This window comes from Brassica oleracea, chromosome C4, assembly GCF_000695525.1.
Source record: "Brassica oleracea var. oleracea cultivar TO1000 chromosome C4, BOL, whole genome shotgun sequence".
Taxonomy (NCBI): domain Eukaryota; kingdom Viridiplantae; phylum Streptophyta; class Magnoliopsida; order Brassicales; family Brassicaceae; genus Brassica; species Brassica oleracea.
Window position 1 is genome coordinate 24,152,402 of NC_027751.1, and position 13,092 is coordinate 24,165,493.

The 13,092-nt window shown below is 31.1% G+C and overlaps 1 protein-coding gene across 1 annotated transcript; it reads right to left on the reverse strand.

The window, feature by feature from the left end:
• Positions 1 to 5,742: 5,742 nt before the first annotated feature.
• Positions 5,743 to 6,502, reverse strand: LOC106338449 (E3 ubiquitin-protein ligase RHA1B-like; the record flags this gene model as incomplete). The annotated part of the gene is made up of 1 exon (XM_013777422.1): positions 5,743 to 6,502. A coding segment is annotated over one exon (579 nt), but the record flags the coding sequence as incomplete, so codon positions are not given.
• Positions 6,503 to 13,092: the final 6,590 nt, after the last annotated feature.

Sequence of the window (13,092 nt, forward strand, 5' to 3'; positions counted from 1 at the left end):
ATGTACAATTTCCTGAATTTCCAGCTCTCTTTGATTCGTAGGGGGATCAAGGTGTAACAACGATTATGTACACTATGTAATCTCTTTAGGAATTTTTCTAATTCCTCCCCCTAACGCTGGAAATTCATCCTCATTAAATGGCAATCGGCAAACTGTGCCATAAACATATCACCAGTTACTGGTTCAAGATACCTTATATACGGCTTGTTCTAACTCTTCCAGAGTTTTATGCATTCCCGAGAGCATCTTTAACTCTCCAGGGACTTCTAAATATCAAGATGCAACTCAAGTCGTTTTTGTCCTGCCAGACATTTCAATATATTGCATCTATTTTAAATTTTCTCCAGTGATCTCGGAACAAGCCGTTTTTCATACCTCAAGGTCATCTTTCATTTCATTCTCTGGAGAACTATACCTTGGACTTTTGGTCCAAAAATCTCTCGTTTTTCTAACGAGCTTTATATCGAATTGATATTTGGCGTACGAAAACTACGTACCCAATTTTCTTTCTTGCCGCATCTATAACAAACCTTTTATGTTTGCCTTTTAGCACCCGACCACTTTCATTTTTCATGGAAGTTTCCATTATTCTCATAGGGACGAAATATTCTTCCTCGTCCTCTTCCACGACCACGATAGCGGTTATAACCGCATCCACACCCTTGTCCTTTTCTAATAGGACCGATTTGATGGTTTAGTATCATGATTTCATTTTTTTCAGTTTATTCGGAAGATTTACATCAACTTTGATCCTTTCTTTCAAGGATTTAATCATCAAAGATCTTCTAGATCTTTTCTCATGATACACCTCATCTTATAAACCATCATTAAAGTGGTGTAAATTATCATGGCTTTCTATTTTTCTCATCCGATATAATTTCAACTTATCGATGATTTCTCAAAGCTCATTTTCTCTCAGATGCATCTTTCCACCCACTGCCCAGGTCATATAATTATTTCCCGTAATATCAAGGGCATTTATTTTGAGCTTTGTCAAATTTGATATGATAACCGAATTCATAGAATAATAAAATATAAAGACGGAAATTTAAATGCAGAAATTTAAAGGCATAAAATAAAAACATAAACTTAAATTGCATAAATTTAAATTGCAGAAATCTAAATAGCATAAATAAAATCGGGACGCTCAGCCTACCACATGATCCGAGGAGTCATAGACTACCATATTGATCATTTTTCAAAGTCCGAGGAGACATGGTCTACCATTTTAACTTTTACTTATTTCAAGGTCCGAGGAGACTTAGTCTACCATTTTTGACCTTTTATTTTTATTCACAGAGGCAAAGCCTACCACGTGTTTCTCTGATCGTGAAGGCATAGCCTACCATAACGATCAGTCGGGGAAGGCAACGCCTATCATTCCAAAAATAAACGGAGAAGGCCTAGCCTCTCACTCCGGAACAATAATAAAATTTAAATAAATTAAGTATATTGAAACACATAAATTTAAACATTACCTCGACTGGTTTAAGAACTTTCGAATTGATAAACCTCAGTTTGCCAGAGCTTCGTGCTGATAACGTGATGTGAAACCTAAGTCGAGATAGATGTAACTGTATTAGCTATATATGCATGTATTACTATTCTTTGTGTGTGTTGTTTAGAAACGAGAAAGAGATATAAAGACTATAAGAGTGAGAGCTTTATTATTTCGTGTACTGTTCTTATTTTACAAATGAAAGAGAAGAACCCTTTATATAGGGTGATAAGTCGGTCATGTCAACCGACTCAAAAAGAAAAAAAAACAAGACAAGAAGATAAGCATTATCTTCTAAATAGATAATCACAAACATTATCTTTAACATATATGTATTTAATTATTTATATTATTTTGGAAATACCAAAATTTAATAGTTGTTTGTTTTATTCAATTAATTATTTCAAACTCATATGTATTTGTTGCTTATTATTATATATATGGTTTGTTGGATTTGTGTGTAATTATTTGACAAACTAATATATGCAAAGTTCAAAATATTTGAAAACTATTTTATATTTCCTTATCTATTATTAAAACTAATAAATGAATCTAATTTCAATTTAAGATATAATTAGTATTAAGAAAAAAATTATTATTTAGTTCTTTTTTTACTTTTATGACAATTTTAAAATATTCGTATACACTAATCTTTAAGCATTTAGTGTTTGACAAACTAATATATGCAAAGTTCAAAAAATATAAAAATTATTTTATATTTCCTTATCTATACTTTGTGTTTAATTATTGTTTAAGTTTTTATTTGACCATATTTACATAAATATTTTTATACATTTTAACTTGTTATAAATTGTTATTACATAATAATATAAGGGAAAATTTCATGTTTACCACTTTCATGTTATCATTATTCATCTTTTACCACCACAAAAATGACATTTTTAAATATATTTTTTTCATTAAGTGGCAAAAGACTCTTATACCATTGTTCTCTATATATATAATAAATAATTATTTAAATAAATAAATAAACAATAAAAAACAATAATTATTTTTTACGTTTTTGAATTATAGTTTTTCAAATTCGAAACTTGTTTATAAATTTGTTTTTGATTTTTTTCGATTCTTATGCCATTGTTTTCTCTATATATAATAAATAATTATTTAAATAATTAAAAAAAAATTGTTTTTTATGTTTTTGAATTATACTTTTTCAAATTCGAACTTTTTTATAACTTTTTTTTTGAATTCTGTTTTCGAAAATAAAAATGTTTTTGAAACTATTTTTAAAAATTATTTTATATTTTTAAGTATTTATATATATATATATTAGAATCCTAAATTTCATATTCCAAAAACCCTACCCCGCCCCTCAACTCTAAACTTTAAGTCTAGATTATCTAACCTTCTTTTACCATTTATTAAAAGTAAAGATAAAAGTGGTTAGTGTAAACATGAAAAATGATACTATGTGGTATTTTTGGCAATTTCCCGAAAGTTAACTTATTTTATTTTTGAAAGATATTTCATTATAAATATGATTCACCATTAAAAAGGGTTTAACGTAAACCATGTATTAAATTTACTAAAATAATAATTCTAAATTATTTGAACATAAGAATATATTTATTTATAATAAGTGCTAAATTGTATATTTTTAAACACAATAAGGAAATATAAATGATCATAAACAAATATCTATTATATTGTATAACTAAATAAATTTTAAAAATATTTTGCATGTAAACTGTGAAATTAAATATATATATTTTAAAGGTGGTTATCTATTTGATTATTTCAAATTATGAGTTTATTGTACCAATTTGAAATTATATTATGAGAAATTGTCAAAAATACCACATTCATGGTCTCATTTTTCATGTTTATACTAATCACAAAAGACATATATAACCTTAGGGTTAACTAATATAGAGTGAGGATTTAGAGTTGAAAGGTGGGGTAGGGTTTTTGAAATATGAAATTTATGATTCTAATAAATATATAAATAAATACTTTAAAAAATATTATTATTTTTTAAAAAATAGTTTCAAAAATAATTTTCAGTTTTCAAAAAGAAATTTTGAAGAAAAAAAATTTCAAAAAAAAAAAAAAATTTCAAAAAACATATTTATAAAAACGTTGGAATTTGAAAAAGTATAATTCGAAAACATAAAAAGAAATTATTATTTTTAAATAATTATTTATAATATATAGAGAACATGGATATAAGAGTCATTTGTCACTTAATGAAGAATATATTTTTGAAAATGTCTATTTAGTTGTGGTAAACATAAATAATGGTACCAAAGAAAATGGTAAACATGAAAATTTTCCTAAAAAATAAATTAATTTTCCTAATATAAATAAACCAAATATAATATAAACATATATATAATATTTTAAAATTATTTAATTAAATATAATATAAATAACTATGATATTATTGTTAAATTAAATATAGAGAAAATGACTAGGATAACACTAAAAAAGTTTTTGTCACAAATATAGTCTCTAAAAGTAAAAATGATCAAAATAGCACTTAATGTTTTATCAAAAGAGATAAGTATACATTTATACTCCAATGGTAACTTAATTTAGACATTAGGGTTTAGAGTTAAGGGGTGGGGTTTAGGGTTTAGGATTTTGGGTTTAGGGTTTAGGATTTAGGGTTTAGGGTTTAGAATTTGGGGGTGGGGTTTAGGGTTTAGAGTTAAGGGATGGGGTTTAGGATTTAGGGTTTAGAGTTTAGGTTTTAGGGTTTAGAGCTGTGGAGTGGAGTTTTGGGATAAAATTTCAAATTTTGAAAAATAAAAAAAAATTAAGTTTTTCAAAAGATAAAATGCTATTTTGGTCATTTTAGTTTTCGAGGACTATTTTGTGACATAAACTTATAAATGTGCTATTTTGGAGATTTGCCCATAAATATAATATAAATTACTGGCTAAATCACTAAAATTATTTATTAAGATTAATGATTAAGCATAAAATATGACTCATCTGGAAATCAACAAATTTACTTCTGAAATAATAGTGTGTATATTTTTGTTAGAATTTACATATAAATTTAACTATGATATTTCGTTATAATTTTTAATTATTCTCAAGATAATGATAAATTATCAGCTAAATCATTAAAATTATTTATTAAAAATTAATAATTGAACATAAAATATAATTCAACCTAATTATAGAGAGCATGACAAATAAGCAAATTCACTTATGAAATAATAGTATACTAGGTGTTTAGTAAGAAATTTTTTAAATATAACATATATTTAAAAATAAAATTTATTAAATATTATTGATTTTACTATTTTTTTACTAATATTTAATATGTAGATATATAAGAAACTAATGATCCTAAGATTAGATATTTAAATTTTAAAAAAATTGTAGAAATTTTTGAAATCTTTAATAATACAAATTGTATAATTATACAAAATAATAGTATTTCAAAATTTGAAATGTTATATATGAATATATTTATTTTATAGATGATGTATGAGCTATTACGTATTTAAAAAAGTTTACCAAAAAAAATATCAACATTATTATTTTGTATATTTATAAAATTTTTAGATATATAAAAAACTAATATCTTACGATTAGATATTTAAATTTTTTAAAATTGTAAAAAAATTTGAAAGCTTTAGTAATACAAATTGTGTAACTATACAAAAAAAAATATTTTGAAATTTGAAATGTTATATATGAATATATTTATTTTATAGATGATGTGTGAGCTATTATCATATTTAAAAAAAAAGTTTACTAAAAAAAATATCAATATTAAATGTAATATAAGAATTATTAATATATTCTAATAACTTTGCCAAAAATATAAATCAGCATTAAATGAAATTATCCGTGTCATATTTTTTTGGAAGTCATGTCATCAATTTCAGTAGTTATGTCATCAATTTTAATAGCTTTGTTTGTTTTGTGAAATTGATTGCAAAGAGGACGTCTGACAAAATTATTTCGCAAATATAGTCTAGGGGATAAATAAAAAAGTTGGATACATCGTGAAAATGTTACAATATTTGAAGAGTAAACCGAAGCATTGTAACTACTTTTTGATCCTTGGAAGTTTTTTGAGTTTTGTGACAATTTTCATAAATAGGAAATATTAACACATTATTTAAATTTTTAATGAGCAAGTTGACAAAATCAGTTTTTGTTTCCATCGAGACTATTTCAATAAAAGTTAAAAACTTGTGAATGAATAGAATTATTTTCATTAAATAAACAGGAAAATAATACAAATTTATAACAACTCAAATTTTTTCCTTTTTTCTGAATAAGATGATACAAGTTTCTTCTTCTTTTTCACTAGCCTGTAACCACTACCTATTTTTTTAATTTACATCAATCAGCCACCAAACACAATACTAATAACAAAGTACTAACAAGAAAAATAACCTTTATATTACCATGTCAAGCGAGAGGAAAAAGAACTATGTCCTAAGATGATTGAGCAAGAAGTTCAGAAACGTCTTCACTAGAATCAGACCAAAGCTTTTCATTAAAAGCCGCTTGAAGTTCATCAGGTATGAACTGAGTACGACAAAGCGGACACGTCATCTGACTGTAATCCATAATCCAACGGTCCAAACATCCTTTATGGAATATATGCCTGCAATTTGTCAGCCGTCGGATCTCATCGTCGTTTTCGAAATCGTAGAGACACACGGCACAACATTCGGATTCGGGTCGGTTTAGATCCGAAAATCTGACAACGGGCAAGATCTCTCCAGCTAGCAGCGCTGCTGAAAACAAGTTAGAGTCTTGGTGGCTTGAGGTGGTGGAGTTTGGTGGTGGGTCGGGCCAAACCGGTTCGGGTTCTAAGAAATCGGGTAAACCAATGAACCAGAAAAGTGTGCAGATTAGTTTTCGTATCAGACCTAAGAAAGAGAGTAGATGAAGGAAGATTTTTGGGAGAAGGAGCTCGGTATAGCCCGCCGGAAAACCGATTGCTTCACCGTTTGAGATAGAAACTGTAAAACAAAGAGGAGAGAGGGAGAGTTTTGGATTGTGATGAATAGATAGAGAGGGTGAGAATAATATATAGTTGCGTGTGTATGTATATATTAATATTATATGTGATTAGTTAAGTTATTATTGCTTTTTTAATTTAAAATTCAATAATGTGTTTTTATTTGGCGGGCTTTTCGATGTTTGTTAAATATTTTGCCTGAAAGGTACAAAAAAAAATATTAAATATTTTACTTGACTAATTGACTTGTTTTTGTTCCTATATTTTAATTTTCTTTTTAGAGAATTTATAGTGTAAATCTAGAAATACGACAGATATTAAGGTAAAGGCAGGTTGTTAGGTTCAATTCATTTCAGTTTGTCAACATCTATACTGCATCATGTATACTATATAGGCTAGGTACATGCATTTATACTACTTTAGGGAATTGTTTTTGATTACCGTAAAAATATGAATTTTCACATCAAAGTAAATTAGAGAAAACAAAGAATCAAAATTAAAATGTATTCAAATTTCAAAAAAAAAAAACAAATAGAATGTATTCTGTAAAATTGTACCAACAAATTGTTTTATTTTGGGGCAAAATCATACCAGCAAATCTTAATGACATATACATAATTTTTGAAATTCTTATATATTAAAACAGAAGTCACAATCTTGATTCATGTGTGACTTTTTTTAAAATGGACCTAATGGACATATTCATATAAAGTCATGTTACATCTAATCTCTAATCTTATCATTTAAATTTTGGGCCTACCAGAAATTTTTATTGGGCTATCAATAATTGTATTTAAAGAATAGATGATCCATTTGATTTATAAATAATATAAATTAAATAGATATAATTTAATATTGTAATATTATACCTTCATATGTTAAATATTTAAATATTTGTCGATGTTAACTTTTAAAATTATAAAGATTTTTTTTTAAAATAACAAAAATCATGTTATCTAACAATGATTAATCTTTACTACCTTAAACCAATGAAAACAAATTTTAAACTATATAGTTTATTTTAATTTAATTATTTACTCGATTATGAAGCGAAAATTTTAATTTTTTAAAAACTTTCTAAATTTGTGAAATGTTGCAATATCTTTGAGTATGACAATAAAACAATATTTTACTAATTTTTATATATATAGTTACGATTTTAATAATGAAATAATAATCCGAAAATATATATATAGAAGAAGGTACAAATACATGTGAAAGTTTAAAACAATATATTCAATAAAAAAATATACAGTAAACTTATTATGTTTTAAAAATTGATAGACACATATATTATAATATATATCAATTTAGAATTGAAGATAAAATATTTATATAAAAATAAATGAAAACAAAAATCCGTGCGGTCGCGCGGATCGAGACCTTGATTTTAAATCCAGTCGATGTTGGACTATTGAAATATCTTCAATTGACATATACGTCAGTTGCTATATGATTCTTCACTTATTGACTTTTGATAAATATTTTTATGACCTAATATCATGAGTATTGGGAGGTTATTAGGATGAGTTCTTAACGAAATATAAGAATTCGTCTCTTAACTTTTAACTAAAAAAGTTAAGAACCGGTTCTTAAATAAGAGTTTTAAGAGCCGGTTTTAAGAGCCGGTTTTAGTTAAAAGTTAAGAGACGGATTCTTATATTCCGTTAAGAACCTCACTCTAAGAATCTTTCAATGATCATGCTCTAATATTAACTATGCGTAGAAAAGTCTTTGCAGGTCTTCAAGTTTGATTTTGATTCCGTTTGTGAAATATACTTCTAGAATAGAATATTAATTACCTGCGAAGAATATTTGAGGATCTATTTCTAGAGAGGGAGTCATATCATATGGGGGTATCTAACTAAAATATATGAAAGAGCCAAAGCAGCACTGACCCACCTCACAGCCTCCCCATCTAATTCTCATCCAACAATTCAGATTCCGCCATTTAACATGTTTTTACAACTATATACACAATCACATAAGTTTTTTACAAAACACACACTCAAACACTTAAATAGTTTGTTTATGCATCTATGTAACTTGACAAGTATTTCACTGGATTGGATTTATATGTTTTATCAAGTAGTTGCTTGTCAACATTAATTTTTATATAATGTAGCTTGGAAAAGTTGAATCCATCACATGGTAAAAGGTGTGAGAGGACAAAAATCACCAGGCTATTTGTCTCCCACGTACGTTTATGTAGATCAAGTTTACCACATGTTTATATTATATAGGAAGAAGGGATTAGAGAATAATTAAAAAATGTCACTAACTGTCAGTTTTGGCGTTCGTAAAGATATATTAACAGATAAGCCAGCTAAATGCAGCCAAGATTAATCCCTTTTGTCTGGGCAATTAATTTAACAACCAAAATTCGCTTAAGAAAATTAATTAATTTTCTTTCAAATTACTAAAGAGAGGACTTAGTGTGTTACTTAAGAATTATAGTTTACACGGTCTTTACCATGGCAATTACATCCATACAGATCGATGGGTTTAGGTGTCAACAAAGATTCAACGATCTTTGATGTGTACGTAGAAGTTGGATCAATTTTTAGCATACTATTATTTTTTGTCAACTTACATTTTTCAGTTCTAGACGAAAAATATTTAAACTAGGGGTGCGCAAAAAACCCAAACCGAACCAACCCAACCGAAGTTAAACCGAACTAAACCAACCTGTGTTATTTACATAACCCAATTGGTTCATGTTTTACTCAACCCGAACGGTTTGGTTTGATTTGGTTTTAAACTGAACCAAACCGATAACCCAATATGTTTTTAGCTATTAATAAATAATAGATATATACATATGTTTGTTAACATATTGTGAAATTATTTAGTTAGAGTTATGTTTTCCTTTTTCCCTTAACTTCTATATTTTTTTAAGTTCCCAAATACGAAGCAAATAATACTATTATATATACTCTAATTTTAATCATAATAAGTAATACCTAAAAATCTTACTAAAAAAACAAAACCTAAAAACTATAATAATTTAAAGTTGTCGCCGTCTCTTATTTATCGTAGATTTTCCAATTTCAACTGTCTAAATGTAAGATTATCTACCATAAGTTCTTCTAGGATCAATAAAGATTAAAATAGATGCAAATAATCTATTGGTTAAACGGTTTTGGAATGCTTACAAGTCTTCATTACCAACATATTTCATAACCAAACCGAACTACACCGAAAACCAAACCATAATAAAGTGAACCGAACTAAATCTAAACTAAACCGAACCAAACTAGACCCAAACCGAACCCAAACCAATGCTACTTTGGTTTTGATTGGGTTAAGTTTTACAAAACCCAAATTAACCAACCCAAAACTAAACCGATATGCCCACCTCTAAAACTCTGAAACGGGGAAAAATAAATAATGTACAAATACATTTAATATCATCAAACTTGTTAGAAACTTCCAGTCCTTTCATAGCCGAAGAGTTAGTAGCCAGTGATATATACTCTTTATGGATTTGGATTATGACAACAGAGCCCTATGTTTCTCTCGTTAGTTTTGTAAGTTCATACTAATCAATTTCATTTTAGATCTTTTACGGCCTTTGCGTGGCGCGTCCATTTCACGCGTTCTCTCCCAAATTCTCTCAAGTTTTCGTTTTAGATTTAGGGAGGAGCTCCAGCCTCCGGCGACTCGTCGGCCTTCTAGGGATGCTCCCTCCCGCCCTCTCCTTTTCATCGGATATGTGCTTCATTGATGGAAGGAGTGGTCCACTAGAGGCACAATTATATTTTCTATGCCGCTTGTAGGACTCTGTAGCAGTGGTCTACTTCGTAGGTCAAGGTGGTTGTGAAGTTTGATGGTTTATGCTATAGGAGGCAAATACACACCGGATCTTGCAAGTCAACCATCAGGTCTAGTTTTTTTTTTTTACGTGGTCGTTGCGGGAGGTTTCCGGAGACGAACATGTGGCGGTTCTTCGAGACATCTCCTTCTTAGGTGCATAAACTTCCATTGGCCGGTTGAATTTAGGGTTTTGTGCGCGGCCCTTGAAGGTGTGTGTGGCGGTGATGCAGCTGTGAAGCTTGGCAGATGATGGTTGGAGAGTCGGGTTTCCTCTGGATACTGGCGTTCTGGGTCGCTGGCGCAGTGTATCAACGGTAACTAAGCTCAAATCTAAAGATTTAGATTAAATCTTTAGAGACCTGACTTCTTGAATCGAAGAACTTAATCAAATTCGATACAAGGCTCTCGGATAAATGACAGAATCGAATCAATACAAGGCCTTAGAGAAAACTCTAGTTTATTATCTTTCAAAAACTGAATATTAAAGCCAACTTACAATGCCTTATATAGGTATTAGAGACGGTTTATAATAACCTAATCCTCTTAAAAATAGCAAATCTAAAAAAGGAAATCATAGATAGAAAAGGAAATCTTAAAAAAGCCGAAAATAGAAAAGTAGTTGCTTGGCGGTGAAGGTATCATAATGCTGCATCAGGTCCTCCCGGGTGCGAAGGATTCGACCGTGAATCTGGCGCGGGGTCTGGTGGAACAAAACGCGAGAGATACCTCACATTGAAGACATCAGAAATGTTGATGCTGGCGGGAAGTTGCAAGCGATATGCATTATCATTTATCTTCTCGAGGACTGTAAGAGGTCCTATTTTCTTGGCCTTAAGTTTATTGTAAGCATACGCAGGCATCCGATCCTTGGTAAGAAATGCCCACACCTGATCACCAACTTCGAAAATAACACGACGACGATGCGAATCAGAAGCCGCTTTGTACTTTGTTGACGATGACTCGAGATTGGCAACAACCTTTTCATGAACGGTATGAATATTGTCAATAAAATCATCAGCCACTCCATGAATACGTGTGCGATCCGGAAGAGAAGTAAGATCAAGTGGTCCATGAGGCAGAAATCCATAAACAACCTGAAACGGACTGTATCCGGAACTTCGATTGAGGGCATGATTATGAGCGAACTCTGCTTGAGGAAGCTTAGAATCCCATTTTGGAATTGAATCCCCCCCACAAGACAACGCAGCAAGTTCCCCAATGACCGATTAGTCACCTCGGTTTGTCCATCCGTTTGAGGATGATAAGCCGTACTCATGTCGAGACTAGTACCCAACATCTTCTACAAGGAACGCCAAAAATGTCCTAGGAACCGAGAATCACGATCAGAAACGATAGAAGTTGGCAACCCATGGAGTCTATACACTTCACGAAAGAAAAGTATGGCAACTTGAACTGCATCCGTGGTCTTTTTACACGGGACGAAGTGCACCATTTTAGAGAAACGGTCGACAATGACGAAGATAGAATCAAATCCCTTTTGTGTGCGCGGAAGTCCCATAGCAAAATCCATACTAATATCGGACCACGGCTGGGTCGGAATAGGGAGGGGAAGGTAGAGACCAGCATTAGTGGCGTGGCCTTTCGAATTTTGGCAAGTCGTGCATCGCTCAACAAAGCGCTCAACGTCACACCGTAACGATTGAGAGAGCAAGTGCAAAGTCCTATCACGCCCAATATGTCCTTCATTATGTGTTTCTGTAACAAGTTGAAGCCGAAGGCTACAGTCCGGTATGCAGAGACGATCACCACAAAAAAGGAACCCATCATGAAGAGTAAAATTACGAGAACGACCAGCCTGAACGTCTAGAAGAACTCGACCAAAGAAGTCATCCGATTCATACATATCGGCAAAAGAAACAAAGCCGGGGACAGAGACGTGCAGAACAGACAGTAAGGAATGTCGACGACTCAACGCATCGGCCACACGATTGGATACTCTCGACGTGTGTTTGATAACAAATGTGAACTGCTGCAGGTACGATACCCATGATGCATGGCGAGCTGACACCTTGTCTTGACTACTCAGATGTTTTAAGGCGTCGTGGTCGGTAAAGAGAACAAATTCTTTATGAAAAAGATAATGTCTCCAGTGTTTGATTGCTTGAATCACCGCATAAAACTCCACATCGTAAGTACTATATCGCATACGAGTTCCCGCTAATTTTTCGCTGAAGAAGGCAATTGGTCGGCCACGTTGACGTAAGACAGCACCAATTCCGAGCTTAGAAGCATCACAATGGAGCTCAAAGACTTGAGTAAAATCGGGGAGAGCTAGGACGGGGGCCGAAATCAACTTTGTTTTGATGATCTCGAAAGCTGTAGATGCTTCAGGGGTCCATGAAAAGAGACCATCCCGACGAATGCAATCAGTTAGAGGCGCCATTAAACCACTGAACTGTGGCACAAAACGGCGATAAAACGATGCAAGACCATGAAAACTTCTTGTTGCTGACAATGTAGTTGGAGTAGGCCAAGATTTGATTGCTTCAACTTTGCCTGGATCAACTGCGAGTCCTTGCGCTGAGACAATGTATCCAAGGAAGTTCACCTGTGGAGAACCAAACTCACACTTTTTGAGGGTGGCAAAAAGCTGATCGCGACGAAGAACGTGAAGTACTTCTTTCAGATGGTCAATATGCTCTGATAAGGTCATACTGAAGATCAGAATATCGTCAAAATAAACTACTACGAATTTGCCAATAAATGGTCGTAGAGATTGATTCATGACCCTTATAAAGGTGCTTGGTGCATTGGATAAGCCGAAAGGCATAACCAACCATTCGAAAAGTCCTTCTCGCGT